This window comes from Phoca vitulina, unplaced genomic scaffold, assembly GCF_004348235.1.
Source record: "Phoca vitulina isolate PV1807 unplaced genomic scaffold, GSC_HSeal_1.0 scaffold29, whole genome shotgun sequence".
NCBI lineage: Eukaryota > Metazoa > Chordata > Mammalia > Carnivora > Phocidae > Phoca > Phoca vitulina.
The window spans coordinates 13,213,907-13,241,408 of NW_022589732.1; the positions used below are offsets into that span (position 1 = coordinate 13,213,907).

At 37.1% G+C, this 27,502-nt stretch overlaps 1 protein-coding gene across 5 annotated transcripts in view; it reads right to left on the minus strand.

Annotated features, from left to right (window-relative positions):
- MICU1 (mitochondrial calcium uptake 1) overlaps positions 1-27,502 on the minus strand; it is a 238,976-nt gene that overhangs the window by 149,725 nt on the left and 61,749 nt on the right. For all 5 annotated transcript variants that reach the window (XM_032423966.1, XM_032423968.1, XM_032423964.1 and 2 more), the window contains 2 exons: positions 22,350-22,524; positions 12,725-12,887 (listed from right to left, as the gene is read on the minus strand). In XM_032423966.1, coding sequence (XP_032279857.1) covers positions 12,725-12,887; positions 22,350-22,524 — 338 coding nt within the window. The remainder of the gene's footprint in view (positions 1-12,724; positions 12,888-22,349; positions 22,525-27,502) is intronic.

Here is a 27,502-nt window from a genome sequence, read left to right on the forward strand (position 1 = left end):
ATCTATCATTTATTGGGTGAAGCTTTACTCCACAAAGTACTGAATCTGGGATCCAGGCTGATTAACAGCAGCCTCTCTGTGGAACATGGCAGAGGTAAAAGAGAACATAGCAAACCACAAACTGACTCTTAAAAGATTTTGCTTGAACATAATGTGTATCATTGGTCAGAGGAAATCACATGGCTAAGCCCAATGTCAATGCTAGGGGATGAATATTATCACTGTCACTAAAAAAAAATAAATTGGTTCTATCTCAGGGATAGAATATAAAAGAGGGAGGGAGAGATAAGGTAAGGGGAGGGCAGTGGAATGGGCTTTTTTTTTTTTTAAGATTTCATCCATTTATTTGAGAGAGAGAGCGTGCACAAGCGGGGTAGGGGGAGAGGCAGACAGAGAGGGAGAAGCAGACTCCCCACTGAGCAGGCAGCTGGACGTGGGGCTCATTCCCAGGACACCAAGATCACAAAGGCAGACACTTAACTGACTGAGCCACCTTAAGTCACCTCTGGAATGGACTTTTGAGGTTGGCTTGATTTCTTACAACTCTGCCATCCATATGAGAAGAACAGATTCTGGGTAGTTCCTGGCATCCTAACTACAAGGGCTTTAGGAGCTCTGTGTCAGAAACCAAGGACAGAGAACAATATATATGTTTCTTATTGTTTTGGTAGGGGTCATAAATTTTTTCCATAAAAGGTCAAATAGAAAGTATCAAAAAAAAAAAGTATCTTAGGTGGAGCACTGGGTGTTATATGCAAACAATGAATCATGGAACACTACATCAAAAACTAATGATGTAATGTATGGTGATTAACAGAACATAATAAAATTTAAAAAAAAAAGAAAATATCTTAGGCTTTGTGGGCCACATATAGTCTCTGTTGCAACTATTTAACTCTGCTATTGCATGAAAGCTGTCATAAATAATACCTAATGAATGAGTCTGGATATACTCCAATAAAACTCTTTTATGGACACCTAAATTTGAGCTTCATATAATTTTCAGGTGTCACAAAGTATTCTTTTTTAAATGAGAAAAAAAAAAAGTAAAAACCTTTCTCGGCTCATAGGCCATATAGAAACAGGCAGTTCACTGAGCTGACCAACACCTGCTCTACACTCAGCAGCACCGCAAGGAACTAAAAGTAAAAGTAGAAGACAAGGTTCTTCAACTGAAGTAACTTACCATGTTGGGGAGAAAACAGTAGCACAAAAAAGCTTCAAAAATATATTCATTGTCTGTACTTTCCTATGTTTTCCTATTACTAAATTAGTGCCCTTTTGTTTCAGCTTAAAGAACTTCCTTTAACATTTCTTTTCTTTTTTTTTTTTTTAAAGATTTATTTATTTATTTGACAGAGACACAGCAAGAGAGGGACACAAGCAGGGGGAGTGGGAGAGGGAGAAGCAGGCTTCCCGCTGAGTAGGGAGCCCGATGCGGGACTCGATCCCAGGACCCTGGGACCATGACCCAAGCAGAAGGCAGGCGCTTAACAACTGAGCCACCCAGGCGCCCCTCCCTTTAACATTTCTTATAAAGCTAGTCTAGTAGTGATGAACTCCTTTAGTGTTTGCTTGTCTTGAAAACTCTTTCTCTCTCCTTCAATTCTGAAGGACAGCTTTGTTGGGTAGAGTGTTCTTGGTTAGCAGTTTTCTGCTTTGAGCACTTTCTGTAAATGGTGCCATTTTCTTCCAATTTGCAAAGTTTCTGCTGAAAAGTCTGCTTATAGTCTTGTGGAGGTTCCCTTATACATAACAAGTTGTTTTTCTCTTGTTGCTTTTAAGATTCTCTCCTTGCCTTTAACTTTTGACACTTAATTATAATGTGTCTTGGTGTGGGTCTCCTTGGATTCATCTTATTTATTTGTTTGTTTGTTTGTTTATTAAAGATTTTATTTATTTATTTGACAGAGAGAGACACAGCGAGAGAAGGAACACAAGCAGGGGGAGTGGGAGACAGAGAAGCAGGCCTCCCGCCAAGCAGGGAGCCCGATGCAGGGCTCGATCCCAGGACCCTGGGATCATGACCTGAGCCGAAGGCAGACGCTTAACGACTGAGCCACCCAGGCGCCCCTGGATTCATCTTATTTAGAACTGAGCTCCTGGATCTGGATGTCTGTCTCCTTCCCCAGCTCAGAGAAATTTTCAGACATTACTTGTTCAAATAAGATTTCTTTTCTGCCCCTTTCTCTTTTCTCCTTCTAGGCCTCCTATAATGTGGATGTTGGTCCACTGATGTTGTCCCGTAAGTTCCTTAAGCTATCTTCACTCATTCTTATTCTTTTCTCTTTTTGCTACACTGATTGAATAGGTTCCACTGCTCTGTCTTCAAGTTCACTGATCCTTTCTTCTGCTTCAGCTACCCTGCTGTTGAACCCCTCTACTGTATTTCTCAGTTCAGTTATTGTATTCTTCAGCTCTGTGACTTCTATTTGATACTTTCTTATATTTTCTCTCTTTGCTGAAATTCTCACTTTATTCACACATTATTCTGCTGAGTTTGGTAAGCATCTTTGTTATTCTGAACTCTTTAGCAAGTAAATCACTTATCTCCATTTCATTAAGGTCTTTTTCTGAGGTTTTATCTTTTTTCCTTTGGAATATATTCCTCTATTTCTTCATTTTCTTTGACTCTCTGTGTTGGGTTTCCATGCATTCAACAAAACAGCCACCTCTCTCAATGCTGAAGGAATGACCTCATTTAGAAATTCAACCTTACTGTTCAACCCTGCCCTAGTTCTTGGTTTTCTCTCAAACCTTTGATTGTCCAAGCAGCCTACTTTACTCTTAGAGGCTCCTAGTAGTTGAGGATATGCCAAGACCTCTCAGTATGTCAAAGAGGAGAATCTCAGTCAGCACCTAGATTCAAACTAATTGGAAGCCAGACTCTCAGGTAGCGGCTTTTTTGAGGGGAGGAGGGAAGAAGGAAAGGGAGAGAGAGAATCCCACACAGGCTCCATGCCCAGCATGGAGCCCAATGCAGAACTTGATCCCAGAACCCAAGAGATCATGATCTGAGCTAAACCAAGAGTTGGACACTTAACCGACTGAGCCACGCAGGTGCCCCAGGTAGCAGCTTTTGAAGTATGCAAATATACCTCTTTCGGGGAAGACTGGGAGATGGGTGTTTTTGTTTGCTGCTTCTGCACTGAGCCCTGAATGATAGCCAGTTAAAAATTGTTTTTTGTTTGTTTCTTATTATCCATTGAATCTGTAAACACAAGCCCCACTGCTACCAGAGCCAAATTATTAAAAGCTGTGTCCTCTGGGCAGAAGCCACAAAAGCTGGGAAGCCAAATATGTACAGAAGCTCCTTTCTCAGAAACTTGCCACCTGGGGCAGGGCAGAGAGAGGACGAAGATGACACCCATCAGTCTCCCCAGTCTCTGGAGAGGATTATAGCTGGCCCCTAGATGTGTGTTTAATTAGAAGCCTGTTCTCAGGCCACAGCTATAAAGATAAGCCAATAAGCCTCTATCACAGAAAAACTTGGGGTATTTTTCAGTCTCAGGTTGCTGCACTGTGCCCTGGGGAGGAAGCCAATTAAGAACTGTTTCTCCATTTGTTACAGTCTCATGGCACCTGCAAACATAAACCCTAATGGCCAGGATAGCCAGGTGATCAAGGGGTGTGTCCTGGGTGGTAGTGACACAAACCAGAGCTCCAGACATGTGCACAAGTTCCCTTCCAGAAGATCCTGGTGACCTGGAGTGAGGCAGAGGGAGAGTACAAAGATAGCTCCCACTGACTTCCAAGGTCTTTGCAGAGTATTTCAGCAGTCCTTCAGATGTGCATTAAACCAGAAGCCTGCTCCACAGGCCAAAGCTTCAAAACAAGCCAATAGGCCTCTTTCACAGAAAGACTGGGGATGTATTTCAGTCTGTTGTCTCTGCACTGTGCCCTGGTTAAGAACTGTTTCTCTGTTTGATACAGTCCTATAGAACCTACAAATGTGAGTCCTGCCTCTGCATGGGCCCTTTGTTTTTTGTTTTGTTTTGTTTTTTTGGCCTCCAAATTCATTTTATTTATTTATTTATTTTATTATGTTATGTTAGTCACCATACTTCACCATTAGTTTTTGTTAGTCACCATAACTTCATCATTAGTTTTTGATGTAGTGTTTGCATGGGCCCTTTGGATGTTGTAGACATAAGGCCTCTTGGCTTTAAAGCTAGATGTTCAGGAGGCTCATCTCTCAGGTGCAGGTCTCAAAACCTGGGGTGCCAGCTGTGGGGTTCAGTGCCCCAGCTCCTCCAGTAGAAGCTCAGGGTTGTGAATTCCCTCCTGACTACTGGTTGCTGTGCCAGGGATGGGGTTTATGGCAAGAATGTGTCTCAGCCTCTCCTATCTATTTCAGTGTGGGTTTTTTCTCATTTGCCCAATGTGTAGGAGTCGCTCATCTAGTTTTTGGGTTTCTTTCAGAGGAAATTGTTTTGTATGTAGCTACAGATTTGGTGTGTCTGTGGGAGGAGGTTCAGAATCCTCCTACGTCACCATCTTGAGCCAGAACCCACTGTATATGATCAAGTATAAAATTATGTGTCTCAAAGTAAAGGTAAGATTATTAAATGCATGAAGGGTCATCCCAGAGGGAACATGATGTTCAGGATCAGTAAATCACAGTATGATCTATGTTTACCTTTTTACATTCTTTTCATGTTCCACAGACACAAAATCAGGTCAATATAAATACTGTCAGCCAGTGGGATATGGTGGAAAGGAAATAGGGATCCTCTTTACTCTAACTAAAGCTCAAGTTTTTCTATATAGTTCTTTAAAAATTCTCCCATTGCTGCTGCTTCTCTCGGTCATAGGCTGGCTATGTAATACTGGTTACTACAGTAGCGAGAGTCACTCAAAGCCCAGAGCCTGAAGCAACTGCCTTATCCACTATACCTGGGGATGGTGCAGACATGAAGATTGAACAGAAAGGAAGATGAGACATATTCAAGTATATACTGTACTTTTTTTTCCCATTTATTGTATTGGCTACTCTAAATTTCCTTGGTATTCAGTGCAGAAATATTCTTAGTCAGCTTTTTACTGAACTTCATTAGCTCTCCACTCTTTTTTTTTTTTTAAGATTTTATTTATTTGACAGAGAGAGAGAGAGCATAAGCAGAGGGAGAAGGAGAAGCAGGCTCCCCACGGAGCAGGGAGCCCGATGCAGGGCTCGATCCCAGGACCCCGGGATCATGACCTGAGCTGAAGGCAGACACTTAACCGACTGAGCCACCCAGGCACCCCTAGCTCTCCACTCATTTCAAAACTGCTTAGGGGTACCTGGGTGGCTCAGTCTGTTGAGCGCCCGACTCTTGATGTCAGCTCAGGTCATGATCTCGGGGTCCTGGGATTAAGCCCTATGGCGGGTTCCCTGCTCAGTGGTGAGTCTGCTTGAGATTCTCTCTCTCTCCCCCCTCTCCCCCCTCCCCACCACTTGCCTGCATTCTCTCTCTCTCTAAAATAAAATCTTTGAAAAAAAAAAAACTGCTTACTTTTAGGACTTTGTATGCTTTAAACTGTTCTAAAACTAAAACTTATAAATTTAGATCTGTTAGGTATCCTGGGATATGGTATGTGTGAAAGACATGACACAACAAAGTTGAAATATGAACCACTGGCTACAGTCCAGCCATCTGATGATAGAAATTCAAACTATAAAAAGAAATAGCCTTATTCTTTTCTTTATTTCAACCCATATAGGAATAATACATATTTTACTTCTGCTGCATTAACATTTGTGGAAATTCTTGTTCATGAGCAAACAAAAATGAAGCCAGATTTCCCAAACGAATCTCATTTTAATCTATTATAATTTTCCCTCATGATCATCACCTTAAAAGAAAAGCAATTATTAATTATTCTGGCTTTTTATGAAAACCAGGAATGTGCATGGCATATTAAACATTTAGTAACTATTCTGCTCATGTAACAGGTTTTTCAATAATTAAAAACCAAAAGATTATAAAGTTAAATATCAAAATGGGTAGAAGCAATTAAAATATATGATTTCTAAAGGGAAAAAAAAAATCTTCCTCAAATGACCAAATAATCTTTAGTGACATGCCTAGAATATTGCTTCATTTTCACTGTCATACTAGAAGCAAAGCACATTCTTATTTAAAGTAAAGTTACTGATATAAATTAGATTCAGAAATAATTTGACAGGTACAAAAATATTTTACTATCATAAAAACCAGGAAAATATTTTACAATCCTTTTTTCTCCATCTTAAATGGAAGCCTTCTTTAATCTCTCCTTCCACATCTCACAAGGAGCTAAAACTAATTTAAAAGGTTCTTAATCTAAAATTCAATGCAATTAATAGAAACCTTATATACCTTCTGATTATAAGAGACTGTCTACTCCGTAAAAGGAGAATTTTTGTCTGTGTTATTCATTACTGCATCCCTTCCACATAGAAAAGTGTCTAACTCACAGCAGAGGTCAATCAATGAATACTCGTTGAATAAATGTATATACAGTCTGTTAGAAAATAAAGGAACACATAAAGAAGAATAAAATAATTCCTTATAACTTCAGCATTTAGAGAATACATTTGATATATTCTCTTTCAGTTGCTTTCTATATATTTTCTACATGGGTGAAATGCAAAGTATAGAAGAACATATTAAATAATACCAGAGGGATACAATCAGGAAAATCCAAAATGTGTGAAATTTTATAATACAAATAACGTAAAATAAATGATGTCTAGATTGGGTTTCCTGAAAAGTAGGGAATCATTGCAAGAGGATCAGGAAAAGGCAAACAGGAAAGGAGGGAAAGCCAATTCAAGGGTGTGTTATTGAGCTGATTACTGCTTTAGACAACTAGGGCTCACTTCTCCTTGGTCCATCTGAGAAACCATGTAGTTTATGTCTCAGAACTGACCACCCAAGACAGTGGAGAAGAGAGTATTTATCCACCAAATCTCAACAAAGAGTAAACTCCATTGTACCTCCACATGTGTGCATATGCCAACAGAGTCGAGTGGGCTCCTGCAGAGGTCCCATGCTACAGCAGCAGAGATCCTCTAAAGCATATATGGTACAGGAGTAGGATATAAAAACGAAACGATATGTTTAAGGAAGGCATCATAAGGAGTGGCATTTGAGTTGGATTTTGAAAAATAAATAAGAATTCATCATGTATTTGAGAGGGAAAGGGCATCACTCAGGGTGAGTAAATTATATGGTCAAAATACAAACATGTGAAATAGCAGTGTGAGCTTGGGGAACCAGAAAGAGTTATGACATTTTCTAACGAGGGAGTTTGTAATGTTTTGCCCATATTTATTAACATTAATACATCTTTAGGACAAATGAAAACTCTGGGTAGAACTATCACCCCCTCAAAGGTGCAAGAAATCTACATATTTACATTTTTTGTTATGGAAATTTTCAAGTATAAAAATACAGAAAATAATATAATCAACATATATACACTCATCACTTAGCTTCAACAATTGTCAACACATCGCCAACCCTATTTCATTTATAACCTTCTTACTTCTTCTCCTCACTCCAGATTGTTTTAAAGCCAATCAAGACATCATATCATCATTTCTTGCTAATTGTGGTACTTATGTTCTATAAAATTGCCATGAAAAATGAATTGCTAAATACTGACCAATTTCTCCTAGGGGAAATATGGGGTTAGGTTCCTCGAACCTCTAGTCACAACATTTTTGTTAGTCAATCAATATATAAAAAACCTTGTTTTACGGGTGTTTCTGTTTAAAGACATTTTATTCTCTCTCCCTCTTCTCTCCTGCCCTCCCTCAAAGGACACTTGTTTAAAGAATGAAAGCTGAAACAAAAAGGCAGAGCTTTAGTTTGCTTGACTTCAGCTGGCCAACATATGTAAGGGGTGACTCAAATTTTTGCTCTTCTGCACGTATCTGCAGATGACTGCAAAAGCACTGCAAGCAGGGATTATGGGGTTACGGGTACATTTGAGTGAGTATGCCAACGTGCAAACACAAAATCTGCAAATGAGGACTGACTGCACATTCACTTTTCCCCCCCTTTAAAAACTGAGGTGGGGGCGCCTGCGTGGCTCAGTCGTTAGGCGTCTTCCTTTGGCTCAGGTCATGATCCCGGGGTCCTGGGATCGAGCCCCATATCGGGCTCCCTGCTCAGCTGGAAGCCTGCTTCTCCCTCTCAGACTCCCCCTACTTGTGTTCCCTCTCTCGCTGTGTCTCTCTCTCTCTGTCAAATAAATAAATAAAATCTTAAAAAAAAAAAAAATAATAAAATTAAGGTGAAATTCAATTAAAATAAAATAACCATTTCAAAGTGTGTAGTTCAGTGGCATTTAGTACATTTACAGTGTTGTGTTAACTACCACCTCTATCTAGTTCCAAAACGTTTTCACCACTCCGAAAAAGAAACCCTCAAAGCAATTAAGCAATCAGTTCTCATTCCCCCAACCCAGCTACTGGCAACTAACAACCCACTTTCTAGCTCTATGGATTGACCTATATTAGATATTTCATATAAATAAAATCATATGATATGTGGCATTTTGTGTTTAGCTTGTTTCACTTAGCATAATGTTGTGAAGGTTCATCCACACCTGAAAAATACTCCATTGTATGTATATACTATAATCTGTTTATCCATTCAGCTGTTAAACATTTGGGGTGCTTCCACTTTTCGGGTACTGTGAATAGTGTTGCTGCGAATATTCATATGTACGTACTCATTTGAGCACCTGTTTTCAATTCATTCAGGCTTATACTAGTAGTGGAAATGCTGGGTCCTATGGTTAATTCTACATTTAAGTTTCCGAGAAATGTCCAAATTGCTTTCCACAGTGTTTGCACCATTCTACATTCTCACCAGCAACAAGTCAACTTCTACACATATTCACCAACATTTGTTTGTGTTTAAATTATAGCCAATCTGGTGGGTGTGAGGTAGTATATCAAGGTTTTGATTTGTATTTCCCTCATGATTAATAAATTAAGCATGTTCTCATGTGTTTATTGGCCATTTGCCTATTTATTTGGAGAAATGTTTATTCAAGTCCTTTGCCCATTTGTTACTTGAGTTGTTTGTCTTTTTGTTGAATTGTAAGAGTTCTGGTAGTTTGGGGGTGCCTGGGTGCCTCAGTCGGTTAAGCATCTGCCTTCCGATCAGGTCATGATCCCAGTGTCCTGCATCGGACTCCCTGCTGAACAGTGAGTCTGCTTCTCCCTCTCCCACCCCTCCCACCCCCACTTGTGAGAGAATGCGTGCGCTCTCTCTCTCTCAAATAAATAAATAAAATCCTTAAAAAAAAAAAGAGTTCTGGTGGTTTGTATGTTTCTAGGAATCTGTCCATATTTATCTAGGTATAATCCAATTTGCTGGTATAAAATTCTTCATAGTATTCTCTTATAATCCTTTTTATTTCTATAAGTAGGTAGTAATTTCCCCACTTGCATTTCTGATTTTAGTTATTTTCCTTCTCTCTTTTTCCTGGTCTAGCTAAAGGCTTCTCATTTTTGTTGATCTTTTCAAAGAACCAATTTTTTGTTTCATTGATTCTCTCTTTCATTTTTCTATTCTCCATTTCATTTATTTATTATTTCCCTATTTTACTATCTTTGGGTTTTGTTGCTTTTCTTTTTAATTCCAACACCAGTTTTTAGGAAACTGATTTGAGATCTTTCTTCTGTTTAAATTTTGGTGTTTAAAGCTATAAGTTTAACTCTAAGCACTGCTTTTGCAGCACTGCATAAGTTTTGGTAAATTCTGTTTTCTCTTTCATTTATCTCAAAGTATTTTCTAACTTCTCTTGTGATTTCTTCTCTGATCCACTGGTTGTTTACTTTCTACATATTTATGAATTTTCTAGTTTTTCTTCTGTTATTGATGGACAGTTTCATTCTATTGTAAGCAGAAAAGATACTTGGTATGATTTTAATCTTTTAAAATTTATTAAGATTCATTTTATTACCTAACATATGGTTTATCTGGTCTGTTCTGGAGACTATTTGATTTGCACTTGAGAAGACTGTGTATTCTGCTCTCCCTGAGTGGAATGTTCTGTAAATATCTTTGGTCTAATTGGTTTATAGCATTAAGTCCTCTTTCTTGACTAACCTTCTGTCTATATTGAAATGGCAGTACTGAAGTCTCCCAACTATTATTATTTTTTTTAATTTAACCATTTTTAGCATTTTAAAAAACGCTTCATTTATTTGAGAGAGAGAGCAGGGGGAGGAGCAAAAGGAGAGGAGAGAACCTCAAGCAGACTCCCTGCTGAGCACGGAGCCTGATGCAGGGTTCGATCTCACCACCAATGAGATCACGACCGAAGCTGAAAGCAAGAGTTGGATGCTTAACCAACTGAGCCACCCAGGTACCCCAACTATTATTGAAAAACTATTTCTCACTTCAATTCTGTCAATGTTTCCTTCATATATTTTGGGGTCTGTCATTTGGTATGTATGTATTTATCATGATTATTATATCTTCTTGATGAACTGACCCTTTTATCAATACATAATGTCTTTGTCTTGTGTAACAATTTCTCAGAAAAATCTATTTTTTTCTGATATTAGTAAAATCACCTCAGCTCTCTTTTCGTTACTATTTATACACTTCCATTTTCAACCTACTTGTGTCTTTGGATCTAAAGTAAGTCTCTTGTAGACAATATAAAGTTAGATCGTATTTCTTCTCCTCTCACTCTCTTTTAAATGATGAGTTTAATTCACTTGAAAGTGACAGCTGATAAGAAAGGATCTGCTTCTGCCATCTTGTAATTTGTTTTCTATATGTCTTACATATTTTTTGTCCCTTGAATCCTCCAATCTTGCCCTCTTGTGTTTAATTTTTTCTAGTGTACCATTTCTATTTTCTCCTCATTTCCTTTTCTGTAGATTTTAAAGTTATTTTATTAGAGGCTAATCTAGGGATAATTAACGTCTTAAATTGAAAATAATGTAGTTTGAGGGGCGCCTGGGTGGCTCAGTCGTTAAGCGTCTGCATTCGGCTCAGGTCATGATCCCAGGGTCCTGGGATCGAGTCCCACATCGGGCTCCTTGCTCAGCGGGGAGCCTGCTTCTCCCTCTGCCGCTCCCTGCCACTCTGCCTACTTGTGATTCCTCTCTCTCTCTCTGTCAAATAAATAAATAAAATCTTTAAAAAAAAAAAAAGAAAATAATGTGGTTTGATTCAACATTAACATACTTATAATTGTTGTTTGATGAATTTGTGTTTTAAATCATAAAGGAAGCAAAAAGGAGTTACAAACAAAAAATAAAGCAATACTGGCTTTTATATTTCCCTATGTAATTACCTTTACGGGTCTTTATTATTTTTTAATTTCTTTGTATGGCATCAAGTTACTGTCTAGCATCTTAAAGAACTCCATTTAGCATTTTTTGTATGGAAGAACCACAAGCTACAAACTTTATCAGCTTTTGATTATCTGGAAATGTCTTAATTTCTCTTTCTTAGACTCCCATTACACAAATGTTGGTATACTTTATGTATCTTAAGCTATGTTCATTTTTATTCATTCTTTTTGCATCCTGCTACTCTGATTAGACAGTATCAATTAATCTAAGTTCTGTGATTCTTCTATCTCCCTACTAAAAAATCTACTGTTGAACGGTTCTAGTGAATTTTTTTATTTTAGCTACTGTACTTTTCAAGCCTAAGAATTATTACTTGGTTCCTTTTTTATGATTTCTATTCCTTTATGGGTATTCTCTATTAACACATTGTTCACCTTGTTTCCTACAGCTCTTTGTCAACGGTTTCATCTAGCTCTTTGAGCATATTTAAGACAGTTGATTTTAAGTCTTTGTCTAGTAAGTGTAATGCTTGGGCTTCCTCAGGGATGGTTTCTAGTTAATTTCTTTTTCTTTCTGTTGATGGGTCATTTATTCCTGATTATTGGTATGCCATACAATTTATTAAAATTGGACATTTTGAATATTATAATGGGGTAATTAAAACAGATTCTCCCTATTTCCCAGTGTTTGATTTATATACCTTGTTGAGGACTACAGTATCAGTGTTTAGTGATTTTTTTCCAAAATATTTTTGCAAAGATCGTGTTCTCTGTCATGTGTCACTACTGAAATTTCTGTTCTATTATCTAAACAGTCAGCAAGTGACATGACAGAGACTTCTTTAAATGCTGGAGGCAAAAAGAATGAAAAAACAAAACAAAAAACACAACTCTCCTAACATTTGCAGATTGGCTCTGAGCTGGGGACCTCCTTTGATTTTTAGCTAGACTTCCTACAACTCTGCTTTAACTTTCACTACCTCCTCACATGGAGCATAAAGATCAGCAAGGGGTACAAGCCCACTCAAGTCTTTTCCAAACATGTCTGGCCCTGGGCATACTCTGGTTTTACAGGTGTATGCAGTGTCCTACAAAAGTCCTACTCCCTGAAATGTCTTCCTTCTCGGTCTCCTCCTTTCCAGGCTTTTTGGTCTGCTGCTTGTCCCATTTGTGCCCCCGTGGCCCAGTGGCAACAAGTATATGTCTTTAAATTTTTCTAGTAGATGACACCTGGGTACAATCTCCTCAACCCATACCCTGGTCGAGGATAGTCCTTTTTTGCACTCTGGTAGACTGGAATAATGCTTGACATTCAGTCACTACACAATGAATATAATTATTGCATATAACTATAATGGCTAGGCAATACAAAGAAAGAAACATACAACAAAATTAATATCATAATCTCATTTTTCACTTTAGCACTTACGTTCTGGTTGTTTTTCATTGGGTGTTATAGATCGCACAAAATCTTGTGGAGTCATAAACACTTCAGATTCACCAGGTTCATTGATTACTTTCAAGGTGGCAAAATATCGGAAGATTTTGTCTGGTGTAGAATATGCTCGAATCCTATTCTCATATTCCATCACCTAAAATTAGAAATTCAGAGTATTTCTATATTAAGTAATTCTCATTTTCATTTATTTTCTATCTTGTTTTTGGAGATGTTTTATTATATCTTTTTTCTATAACTAATTTTTTTATATTAGACATAAACTTGAATTTCAAAAACTTACAAACCTTTCCCCTCCAAAATACTATTCATACTCCAGTTGAGGCAATGCTTCTGTAACTTTTGTTTAGAATTTTTTGCAAATAATTTCTTAATGTCCTAAATCATTGAGAACTATAAAACTGAAAACTGTCATACAAGAATTCAAAAGGTCTCAGTAACAGGGTATAATGACACATATAGGGTAGCCTACAGATTCTTAAATACCAAATTTTTAAAAAGGGGTTGATTTTACAGTTCTTACTTTGACGAAATTTCTTGAATCCCCAAACAAAACAGAATTGGGAATTCATAGGTTTAAATAGCTAATAGTCATTCAAACACAAAGTACATTAAATAATAGCATTAAAAAATAAAATTACATATCATGGAAACTATTAACAAGTCTGAAGCAATAAGACGTTTACTTTTGACTATTAGATTAGGAAATATTTTACAAACACCATACTTAGAAAAAAGCTGGGAAGAACACAATATTTGAATAGTATTTGAATAGTAACAAAATAAAATATGGCACACATTTTACTAAAAGAGTATAATATTAATATGCCCTTTTTTTAATCTGGCAACCAAGTTGTGATTCTGTGCATGAAACATACAAAACACTGTACCTTCTACATAATATTCTTTTACAAATGTAGGAATGAGAGAAATCTGTTTTACCAGAATACCGACTACATAGTATTCTGGTGAAAAGATTTCTCTCATACCTGAATTTTAGATGTTGAGGTAGCCAAAAATAAGTAGTATCTTCTAAGTAACTGGTAAGAAATGTGTCAAGACAATACGATCTAAAAATCTAATAGTTCAATGTCTAAAAGTCATTTGCTAATGTTAAGAGAAACTTTATGAATGTTTTTAATTTACCATATTAACACAACTAACACTATATGCCATTCCTGGCTAACTGGTCACTTTGAGGTCACTGACAACAGCTGTTGTGGTGGTCTTTTTTTATTTTTTATTTTTTTAAAGATTTTATTTATTTATTTGAAAGAGAGAATGAGAGAGAGAGAGCACACAAGAGGGGGTAGGGTCATAGGGAGAAGGAGACTCCCTGCTGAGCAGGGAGCCCGATGCGGGACTCGATCCTGGGACTCCAGGATCATGACCTGAGCCGAAGGCAGTCGCTTAACCAACTGAGCCACCCAGGTGCCCCGTTTTTGTTTTTTTTTTAAAGATTTTATTTATTTATTTGACAGAGAGAGAGAGAGAGAGAGGGAACACAGCAGGGGGAGTGGGAGACGTAGAAGCAGGCTTCCCGCTGAGCAGGGAGCCTGATGTGGGGCTCAATCCCAGGACCCTGGGATCATGACCTGAGCTAAGGCAGATGCCCAACGACTGAGCCACCCAGCGCCCCTATTGTGGTGGTCTTAATTCCACTACCAGATGTGCATTCAGTAACTATGAAAGGACTGCTAATTTGTAACGATACATCACAGGAATCTTCCAATGCTAATTTGCATTAAAATCTGAGTACTGACTTCAGAGATTTTATCAAAATATTTGGCATGTGGCAAACACACTAAGGAGCTTTTCAACCCCTTAGCGGCCTTAAAACTTAGCTACAAGTCTTAACTCAAAGGCATTTTATATTATATTACAACTACTTGCTGGATAATACTGGCTACAGAAGAAATAACTTTATTTAGGACATCTGTATTCTTGTTCTTCTGAACAACAATAAAAATATTCAGTTTGCAATGTTTAGGATATAAACTATAGCTACTGCAAAAGATGTTTTCGTGAACTGAAAAGTTAAGTCCATCCTATACAAGATAAAGATAGAAAGACAACACCTTAAAAGTCAATAATTTTCAGACTCACCAGATTCCTGGGTTGTTACAAGTCCCTAAATTATGTTGCTGAATATTATTAGTTTTAGTTTAAAACAAAAGGCCAGGGAATGTAACAGATTTTTGCATTCCCAATATTGTTAAAGTTTAATATAGATATACTGTGCAGTACATATTTTACTTTTTTCACTTAGCAATATATATTGGAGATCACATCACATTAAATGATATAAAGCTGCCTCCTTTTAAGTGGTTATATTCAAAGGAATGCTAACAAACTACAAAAGGTTTGGAATACAGCATTCTAAGATAACAAAGGCTTAGAAGCTAAGACATATAGATAACTGTAGGATTTTGAAATGGTTAGCCTGGTGAAAAGATTTACTAACAGAATTATAATAGTTACATTCAATCATTTACTTAAAACATTCTTGAACTTCATGATGTTAAGACAGTTCTCTTCAATAAAACTGCTGGTCCTGAAACCAGTGCTAGGGTTTAATTTGGTATAATGCCTAAGGAAAATCAAGGCTATAATACCTTGAGGCCAAGTGAACGCAAGTGACAATGCATCCCTGTGGGCCCTGATGTTAGAAATCTTACACAGGCTTTTAATGCAGACTGTAGCCAGACCTTGGAAAAGGCAGCAGGCAGAAAGGTCTTGTAAATAAATTAGTGTCGGCACACTTCCTCTCAAGAGGTGATTTATAAGACCCAATCTGTACCCCACAGCTGTCCTTTATGTTAGGGACTCCCTCTCTTTTTCATCTAGTGAATTATAGGCCACCCATAATAACAATCATCTATCATAAGATGACCTCTTGAAGTTCTATGCAATTCTAAGCTTAATGATACCAGTCTCATTAAATAAAAAGCAAATTATTTTTCAGCAGCAAAATTAAGGAAACTGCCTAATTGGAGGAACAAAAAGAAAAGAGAATGAAAAAAAAATGAAGATAGCTTAAGGGACTTATATCATCAAATGGACCAAAATGTGCACCACTAGGGTCCCAGAAGGAGAAAGAATGAGAGAAAGAGGGAGAAAAACCTATTCAAAGAAATGATGATTGAAAACATTCCCAATCTGGGGAAAGAAACAGACATGCAGATCCAGGAAGCTCCAAGAGTTCTAAACAAAATGAATCCAAAGGAGCACACATTGAAACACTGCAGAGTTTTCCAGGAAAACAAAAGCTGAAGGAGTTCATCAACACTAGATCAATCTTATAAGAAATATTAAAGGTAATTCCTGAACCTGAATTGCCTGGCTGGCTCAGTCAGTACAGCATGTGGCTCTTGATCCTGAGGTCATGAGTTTGAGCCCCATGTTGGGTGTAGAGATTACTTAAATAAATACTTATTTTTTTTTTAAAAAAAGAAGGTAATTCCTGAACCTAAAACCAAAAGACACCAGTACCAGAAAAACAAATAAAAATGTAAAACTCACTGGTGAAGGTAAATGTATAGTTAATTTCAGAATGCTCTAATTTTGTGGGACACTTGGGTGGCTCAGTTGGTTAAGCGTCTGCCTTCAGCTCAGGACATGATCCCAGAGTCCTGGGATGGAGTCCTGCATCGGGCTCCTTGCTCAGCGGGGAGCCTACTTCTCCCTCTGACTGCCACTCCACCTGTTCGTGTCCTCCCTCTCTCTCACTCTTTGACAAATAAATAAATAAATCTTAAAAAAAAACCCAAACAAACAATGCTCTAATTTTGTAATGGTGGTGGGTAAAACACTTTAATTCTAGCATGAAGATTTAAAAAAAAGTATTAAAAGAAGTACAATAATCTGTAACCGGATAAACAATGTAAAAAGATATAAACTGTGATATTAAAAACATAAAATACTGGGGGTTGGGGCGCCTGGGTGGCTCAGTCGGTTAAGCGGCTGCCTTCGGCTCAGATCATGATCTCAGGATCCTGGGATCGAGCCCCACATCGGGCTCCTTGCTCGGCGGAGAGCCTGCTTCTCCCTCTCCCTCTGTCTGCCACTCTGCCTACTTGTGCTCTCTCTCTCTCTCTGTTAAATAAATAAATAAAAATCTTCAAAAAAAACACAAAAACAAAACATAAAATACTGGGGGCAAATAAATGTAGAGCTTTTGTATACATTAGAAGTTAAACTGTTAGCAGCTTAAAATACACTGTTACAAGATGTGTTAAGTTAGCCCCATGGTAATTATAAAGAAAAAACCTATACCAGATACACAAAAGGTGAAAAGAAAAAAAAAAAAATCTAAGCACACTGCTATAGAAAATGATCAAATCACAAAGGAAGAGAACAAGAGAGAAAGAAAAGGATTAAAGGAATTACAAAACACTCAGAAAACAACAAAATGGCAATAGTAAACCCATATCTATCAATAATTACTTTAAATGTAATGGATTAAATCCTGCAATCAAAGAAACAGAATGTTAAAAAAAAAAAACGCAAAAAACCAAAAAACAACTTTATTGCATACAAGAGGCTCACTTCAGGTTTTGGGACACACACAGGCTGAAGCAAAGTTGATGGAATAGATATTCCATAAAAATGGAAGCCAGAGAAAGCAGAAATAGTTATACTACCAAACAAAATACACTTTAAGCCAAAAACTGTAACAAGAGACAAAGAAGAGAATGATATAATGATACAAGGTCAATTCATAAAGAGAATATAACATTTTAGCTAGTTATGCACCTAACATGGAGAACCTAAATATATAAAGCAAATGTGAACAGAACTGAAGGGAAAAATACGCAGCAATACAATAACAGTAGGGGATTTGAATACTCCAACTTTGAACAATGGACAGACCATTCAGACAGAAAATAAATGAGGAAACACTGGACTTAAACAAAATGAATTTTGGACTTAGACAAAATGAATTTTAAAAGACATTTACACAATATTCCATTCAATTGCTGCAGAATACATATTATTCTCAAGCACACATGGAACATTCTACAGGAGAGATCACACTAGGCCACAAGTCATAATAAATATAAGAAGAAAATTAAGAAATTTAAGATTATGAAATCATAACGAGCATATTTTCTGACCATAATGCTATGCAACTAACAAATCAATTACAAGAAGAATACTGGAACATTCAAAAATGCATGGAGATTAAACAGCATATTCCTGAAAAACCAATGGGTCAACAAAGAAATGAAAAGAAAAATTTAAAATTTAAAATTTAAAAATATCTTGAAACAAACAAAAATGTAAACATGGAAACATATCAAACCTTACAGAATATCAAAAAACATTTCCAAAGAAATTCATAGCAATAAACACCTATATTTAAAAAATAAAGATCTCAAATAAACAACTTACCTCACGCTTCAAGGAACTAGAAAAGAACAAACTAAGCCCACAGCAAAATGCAGGAGATAACAAAGATGAGAGTGGAAGAAAATGAAATAGGGAATAAAAAGATAATAGAAAAGATCAGTGATAATAAGAGCTAGTTTTTTTTTTTTTTTTAAGATTTTATTTATTTGTTTGACAGAGCATGAGCAGGGGGAGAGGCAGAGGTAGAGGGAGAAGCAGACTCCCCACTGAGCAGGGAGCCCGACATGGGGCTCGAACCCTGGGATCATGGCCTGGGCCGAAGGCAGATGCTAGGAGGCAGTTGTTTAAAAGATAAAATAGAGGGGCACCTAGGTGGCTCAGATGGTTAAGCATCTGCCTTCAGCTCAGGTCATGATCCCAGGTCCTGGAATCAAGCCCCACACTGGGCTCCTGGCTCGGCAGGGAGCCTGCTTCTCCCTTTCCCTTTGCCTCTCCCCCTGCTCATGCTCTCTCTCACTGTATCTTTCTGTGTCTCAAATGAATAAATAAAATCTTAAAAAAAAAAAGATAAAATAGATATTTAGCTAGACTCATCAAGAAAGAAAGGAAGAGGGCGCCTGGGTGGCTCAGTTGGTTAAGCAACTGCCTTCGGCTCAGGTCATGATCCTGGAGTCCCGGGATCGAGTCCCGCATCAGGCTCCCTGCTCGGCAGGGAGTCTGCTTCTCCCTCTCCCGCTTCCCCCCTCTTGTGCTCTCTCTCTCTCAATAAAATAAATAAAATCTTTAAAGAAAAAAAAAAGAAAGAAAGGAAGAAAGAAAGAAAAGGGATATTAACCCCATTTTCAATATGTGGTTTGCAAATACTTTTTTGTAGGTTGTCTTTTCATTTTGTTGATGGGTTCCTTTGTTTTGCAGAAGCTTCTTAATTTGTAACACTTGCATTTGTTGATTTTTCCTTGTTGCTTGTGTTTTTGGAGTCATAACCAAAAAAAATCTTTGCAAGAAGAAATATAAGGAGCTCTTCCTCTAAGTTCCCTTCTATGAGCTTCCTTCTAAGGGAACTTCTACAAGTTTTATTGTTTTAGGTCCTATGTTAAAGTATTTAATACCTCTGAATTAAATTTGGTGAATGATTTAAATAAGGGTTCAATTTCATTTTCTGTATGTGGTTATAAAGTTTTCCAACACTATTTATTGAAGAGACTATCCTTTGCCCATAGAGTATTCCTGGCTCCCTTGTCAAATATTAATTGACTGTATAGGTGGGGGTTTATTTCTGGGATCTCCATTCTGGGCCACTGGTCTATACGTTCTATTTTTATGACAGAATACACTGTTTTAATATAACTATGTAGTTCGATATCAGGAAGTGGGATACTTCCAGCTTAGCTCTTCTTTCTCAGGTTCTTTTGTAGTTCCATACAAATTTTAGGATTTCTTTTTTTGTGAAAAATGTGAATGGAACTTTTATAGGTATTGCATGGAATGTACAGATAGCTTCGGGTAGTATAAACATTTAAATGATATTTATTGTTCTGATCCATGAACACAGGACATCTTTTTTTTTTTTTTAATTTTTATTTATTTATTTGAGAGAGAATGAGAGAGAGAGAGAACGGGGGGCGGAGGGTCAGAGGGAGAAGCAGACCCCCCGCTGAGCAGGGAGCCCAATGCGGAACTCGATCCCAGGGCTCTAGGATCACAACCTGAGCCGAAGGCAGTCGCTTAACCAACTGAGCCACCCAGGCGCCCCAACACAGGACATCTTTTCATTTGTGTGTGTCTTCTTATAACTCTCATCAAAGACTTATAGTTTTCATTGTACAGATCTTTCATTACCTTGGTTAAATTTATTCCTATGTATTTTATTGTTCTTGATGCTACTGTGAATGGAATAATTATCTTTATTTCCTTTTCAGATAATTCACTGTTGGTGTATAGAAACATAATCAATTCTGTATATTGATTTTATATCCTGCAACTTTGCTGAATTTGTTCATCAGTTCAATAGCTTTTTGATTGAGTCTTTAGGATTATCATTATATAAGATCATATGATCTCCAGATTAATAACAATTTTCCTTCTTTCTTTCCTATTTGGATGCCTTATATTTGTCTTTCCTAATTGCTCTAGGTGGAACTCCCAGTACTTTAGTAAAAGACAGTTTAGAGTGGGCACCCCTGTGGGCCCTCTTCCTCATTACAAAGGAAAAGATTTCAACCTTTCAGTGTTCACTATGATGTTAGCTGTGGGTTTGTCATATACTGCCTTTCTTAAGTTGCAGTAAGTGCCTTCTCTACCCAATTTGTTGAGGGCTTTTATAACAAAAAGACACTGTCTTTTATCAAATTCAAAGAATTAATACAATAAAAAAAAATCTGATTTAAAAATGTGCAGAAGATCTGAATATTTTTCCAAAGAAGACATAGAGATGACCAACAGGTACAGGAAAAGTGCTCAACATCACTAATAAGGAAAATGCAAATCAATACCAGAATGAGGTATCACCTCACTCCTGTCAGAATAGCTAAAATCAACAACAGAAGCAACAACAAGTGTTGGCAAGGATGTGGAGAAGAAGGAACCTTTGTGCACTGTTGGTGGGAATGCAAACTGGTGCAGCCACTATGGAACACGGTATGGAGGTTCCTCAAAATATTAAAAACAGAATTACCATATGATCCAGTAATTCCACTACTGGGTATTTACCCAACGAATACAAAAACACTAATTTGAAGAGATAACATGCACCCCTACTTACTGCAGAATTATTTGTAAAAGTCAAAATATGGAAGCAACCCAGGTGTCCATCAATAGATGAATGGATAAAGAAGAGGTTGTGTGTGTGTGTGTGTGTGTGTGTGTGTGTGCGGCACACACATAGACATAGACACACACACACACACACACACACACACACACGATGGAATACTACTCAGCCATAAAAAAGAATGACATTTTGTCACTTGCAACATGGATGGATCTAGAGGGTAAAAGGTTAAATGAAAATAAGTCAGTCAGAGAAAGACAAACACCATATGATTTCACTCATATGTGGAATTTATGAAATAAAACAAATGAGCAAAGGGAAAAAAAGACAAAAAACCAGACTCTTAGGGCACCTGGGTGGCTCAGTCAGTTAAATGTCTGACTCTTGATCTCAGCTCAAACTCAGGTTTGTGAGTTTAAGCCCCACACTGGGTGAGGAGTCTATTTAAAAAGACACACTCAAACAAACAAACAAAAAATGGACTCTTAAATATAGAGAACTGATTGTTTCCAGAGGGCAGGGGGTAGGGAGATGGGTTAAACAGGTGACAGGATTATTAAGGAGTAGAAGTGTCATGATGAGCAATGGATGATGTATGGAATTGTTGAATCACTATATTATATACCTGAAATGAATATAACATTGTATGTTAACAAACTGGAATTAAAATAAAAACAATCAAAGCAAAAAAAAAAAAAAAAAAAAAGCAAAAACGAAAACAAAAAAACCTACAAAACCAATTCAATTAAATGGGCAGAATGACCTAAATAGGCATTTTTCCAAGGAACACATCCAAATGGCCAATGGATACATGAAAAGGTGCTCAACATCACTAATTATCAGGAAAATGCAAATCGAAACTATAAGGAGATATCACCTCACACCTCAAATCAAAAAGAGAAAGGATGGGGTGCCTGGGTGGCTCAGCTGGTTGGGCATCTGACTCTTGATTTCAGCTCAGATCATGATCTCAGGGTCATGACATTGAGCTCTGCATCAGGCTCCCTGACCAGCAGGGAGTGTACCTGAAGATTTACTCCCTCTGTTTCTTCCCCCATGCACCTGTGCACTTGCTCTCTCTCTCTCTCTCTCCCTAAAATAAATAATCTTTTTTTTAAAAGTTAAAAAAAGGGGTGCCTGGGTGGCTCAGTTGGTTAAGCGACTGCCTTCGGCTCAGGTCATGATCCCAGGGTTCTGGGATCGAGCCCCGCATCGGGCTCCCTGCTCGGCGGGAAGCCTGCTTCTCCCTCTCCCACTCCCTCTGCTTGTGTTCCCTCTCTCGCTGTGTCTCTCTCTGTCAAAAAATAAATAAAAAATCTTAAAAAAAAAAAAAAGAAAAGAAAATAGCAGAAAGATGAATATCACTGCAAGGAGAATACGAACCATCTGAAATAAACTATAAAAGAGACTCAACTGCATTATTCTAATTTAGAATTAAGAACAGTTCTGACTAATTTATAAGACTGTGTTCCATACTTTTCTGTCTCTGAATCCAGAACGTTTCTTCTTTTTCTCTTCTGGGTGAGGCTCAAGACAAACACCTGCAGCCTTTTTTTCATTGTTACAAACTTCTCCTTCATCTTTATTCTTCCCTTTATCACCAAGTTCACTCTTGAGGTTGTTTACAGATGGTGGAGATTCTGCAAGGGCCCTGGATATGAAAAAAAAAAAAAATTTGCATTAATCAAGAAATAAAGATTTTCAGATAGTTTAGCAGAAGCAACAGCAATTAAACTTGTGAAAACTTCGACATGAAGAGGTTCCTCAAAAAATTAAAAATAGAACTATTATATGATCCAGCAATCCCACTTCTGGTTATATATCCAAAAGAACTGAAAGCAGAGTCATGAAGAGATTTTTGCACATTCATATTAATAGCAGCATTATTCACAATAGCTAAAATGTTTGAAGCCAACTGAGATGACCATTGATAGATGAGTGGTTAAAGATAATGTGGCATATACATACAAAAGAATAATATTCAGCCTTAAAAATAAAGGTTATGATACTAAAAGCACAGGCAACAAAAGGAAAAAGAGACAAGCAGGATTACATGAAACTAACAAGCCTCAGCACAGCAAAAGAAAGAATCAACAAAATGAAAAGACAACCTATGAAATGGGAGAAAATATTTGCAAACCATATATTTAATAAAGGGCTAATATTCAAAACATATAGAGAACTCTTACAACATTATAGCAAAAACAAATAATAATAACCTGATTAAAAGTGAGCAAAGGAAGTAAACAAACATTTCTAAAAAGATACATCAATAGCCAACATATATACGACAATGTGCTCAACATCAAAAATCATCAGGGAAATGCAAAAACTACAATGGGATATTACCTCACACCTGGCAGGACAGATATGATTTAAAAAAAAAAGATAACAAGTGTTGGTGAGGATGTGGAGAAAAGGGATCCCTGGTACACTGTTGTTGGGAATGTAAATTGATACAGTCACCTTGGAAAACTGGATGGAAGATCTTCAAAAAACTAACAACAGAAGTACAATATGATTCAGCAATTCCACTTTGGATATATATCCAAAGAAATTGAAATCAGGATCTCAAAGACATACCTATATTCCTATGTTCACTGCAGCATTATTCACCATAGCCCAGACACGGAAGCAACCTAAATGCCTATCAGTCAACAAATAAATAAAATGTGGTATGTGTGTGCCACACACACACAATGGAATACTTTTTAGCATCAAAAAAGGAAGGAAATCTTGCCATTTATGACAACACAGAGGAACCTAGAGGGCATTATGCTAAGTGAAATAAGCCAGACACAGAAGAACAAATACTACATTATACCACTTACATTATGACTATTAAACAGTCAAACTCATAGAGGCAGAGAGTAGAATGGTGCTTTCCAGGGGCTACGGGAGGGAGATATTCGTCAAAGAGTACAAATTTTCAGTTACACAAAGTAAGTCCTAGAGATCTACTGAACAGCACAGTGCCTATAGTTAAAAAAACTGTATTGTATATTTAAAAATTTGCTGAGTGGGGCGGTGCCTGGGTTGCTCAGTGGGTTAAGCATCCACTCTTGATTTCAGCCCAGGTAGTGATCTCAGGATCCTTACATCCAGCCCTATATTAAGCTCCATGCTCAGTGCAGAGTTTGCTTGTCCCTCTCCCTCTGCTCCTCCCTTCACACTCTCTCTTAAATAAATAAAATCTTTTAAAAATTTGCTAAGAGGGTAGCCCTTATATTAAGTGTTTTATCATTAAAACAACCTAAAATAGGGACGCCTGGGTGGCTCAGTCGTTGAGCGTCTGCCTTCGGCTCAGGTCATGATCCCAGGGTCCTGGGATCAAGTCCCACATTGGGCTCCTTGCTCAGCGGGGAGCCTGCTTCTCCCTCTGCCTGCCTCTATCCCTGCTTGTGCTCTGTCTCTGACAAATAAATAAATAAAATCTTTAAAAAAAACAACAACAACCTAAAATAGGGTGCCTGGGTGGCTCAGTCGGTTAAGCATCTGCCTTCAGCTCAGGTCATGATCCCAGAGTCCTGGGATCGAGTCCCACATCGGGCTCCCAGCTCAGTGGGGAGCCTGCTTCTCCCTCTGACCCTCTCCTCTCTCATGCTGTTTCTCTCTCTCTCTCTCAAATAAATAAATAAAATCTTTAAAAAAAATTTAAAAAAATAATAAAAAATAAATAAAAAAACAACCTAAAATAATAACAAGTGAGAAGGTGGGAGCAAACTTCTAAAAGTGATGGACAGGTTTATGGCATAGATTGCAATGATGATCACAGGTGTATACTTATTTCTAACTCCTTAATTTGTCTGCATTAGTTATGTACAGCTTTTTGTATTTTTTGTATAAAATTTTTTTTAAGTAACTCTGAAAGAAAACTAAAAAGGAAAGGAAATTGTATCACATGCTACAACATGGATGAACCTTGAGGACATTATGCCAAGTGAAATGGGCCAAAAAGACAAACACTCTCTGATCCCACTTATATGAGGTATCTAACATAGTCTATTTCATGGAGACAAGAAATAGAATGATCATAACCAGGGGCTGCAGGGAGGGGGAACAGAGGCATTTAATGGACAAAGAATTTTAGTTCTGCCAGATGAAAAGGTTCTAAAGATCTGTTTGACAACAGTGTGAATATACTTAACACTACTGAACTGTACACTTAAAAATGATTAGGGAGATAAATTTTGTTATTTTTTTAAACATAAAAAACGAACTGAAAGAATAAATGTGGGACCAAAAGAATAAAAACTGGTATTCAAATAAAAATATGTACATAAAAAAATTCTACATGAAGACAAAAATCTGATGGGCTTACCAGGTTAATTCAACTATTAATAGCAAGAAAAAACTGAATGTTCAGGAGAAGCCCCTCTAGCTGATTAGAGATTGAAACTGAAACTCTATTCTATGAAGATTTTTCCTATTTTCTTCATCCAAGGTAATGACTTTATTCTTTCAAACTGTTACATGATTTAGTGACTAAACCATATCACATAATTTGTTATTTTATATTTCCAGAATCTACCTTGCTCTTTAACTATTAGAGAGAGTGAAATGACTCTGTTCTTTTTACAAATCAAAAACTGTCAAATATCAGCAATGTCATATGGCCAACATAAGATCATTAAGAGACAAGCTATACAGAAGAAAGAAGAATAAAAATCAGCAGTACAAATATAGAAAATAGAAACTAAAAAAAAAAAAAAAAAAAAAACAATAGATCAATGAAACCAGAAGCTGGTTCTTTGAGAAGATCAACAAAATTGATAAACCTTTAGCAATACTTATTAAAAAGAGAGAGAGAGAACTCAAAGAAACACAATCAGAAATGAAAGAGGAGAAATAACAACTGACACCAGGGAAATACAAAGGATTATAAGGGATTATTATGAAAAATTATGTGCCAACAATTTGGATAAAACTAGAAGAAATGGATAAATTCCTAGAAACATATAACCTCCTAAAACTGAATCAGGAAGAAATAGAAAATTTGAACAGACCAATTACCAGCAACGAAATTGAATCTGTAATCAAAAGACTTCCAAACAACAAAAGTCCAGGACTAGATGGCTTCACAGGTGAATTCTATCCAACATTTAAAGAAGAGTTAAAACCTATTCTTGGGGTGCCTGGGTGGCTCAGTTAGTTAAGTGTCTGCCTTTGGTTCAGGTCATGATCCCAGGGTCTTGGGATCGAGCCCAGCATCAGGCTCCCTGGTCCACAGAGAGCCTCTCCCTCTGCCTGCCGCTCTGCCTATCCGTGCTCTCTATGTCTCTGTCAAATAAATAAATAAAATCTTAAAAAAAAAACAAACCTTTCTCAAAATATTCGAAAAATGTAAGAGGAACGAAAGCTTCCAAATACATTTTATGAGGCCAGTATTACCCTGATACCAGAACCAGATAAAGACACTATAAAAATAGAGAACTACAGGCCATTATCTCAATGAACATAGACACAAAAATCCTCAACAAAATATTAACAAACCAAATCCAACAATACATCAAAACCTCATTCACCATAATCAAGTGGGATTTATTCCTGGCATGCAAGGATAGTTCAATATTTGCAAATCAAACAACATGATACCTCACATCAACAAGAGACAGGATAAAAACCATATGGCCATTTCAATAGATGCAGAAAAAGCATTTAACAAATTACAACATCAATTCATGATAAAAACCTTCAACAAAGTAGGCTTAAAGGGAACATAACTCTAAAGCCATATATAAAAAACCCACAGCTACCATCATACTCAGTAGTAAAATACTGAGAGCTTTTCCCCTAAGATTAGGAAAAGATTAGGAACAAGACAAGGATTCTGCTCTCACCACTTTTATTCAATATAGTACTGGAAATCCTGGCTACCAGAAATCACACAAATAAAAGGAATCCAAAGTGGAAATAAAGAAGTAAAGTTATCATTATTTGCAGATGACAAAACACTACATATAGAAAAGTCTAAAGATGTCACCGAAAAATTTCTAGAGCTGATAAATGAATTCAGTAAGGTTGCAGGATATAAAATCAATATACAGAAATCTGTTGCATTTCTATACACTAATAATAAAGTAGCAGAAAAAGAAATTAAGAAAACAATCCCATTTACCATTGCACCAAACATAATAAAATACCTAGGAATAAACTTAACCAAGGAGGTGAAAGACCTGTACTCTGCAAAGTATAAAACAATGTGAAAGAAACTGAATATTAAACAAATAAATGGAAAGATATTCCATGTTCATGGATGGGGAGAAAAAATATTGCTAAATATTGCTAAAACTTCCCAGGACAATCTACAGATTTAATGCTATCCCTATCAAAATACCAACAGTATTTTTCACAGAACTACAAGAAATAATTCCAAAATCTGTGTGTAATCACAAAACACCCCAAATAGCCAAAGCAATCTTGAAAAAGAAAAGAATTAGAGGTATCATAATCCCAGATTTCAAGATACACTACAGGGGCACCTGGGTGGCTCAGTCAGTTAAGCATCCAACTTTTTTTTTTTTTTTTAACATCCAACTCTTGATCTCAGCTCAGGTCTTGATCTCAGGGTCATGAATTCAAGCCCCCTGTTGGGCTCCAAGGGAGGAAAAAAAGAGATACTATATAGT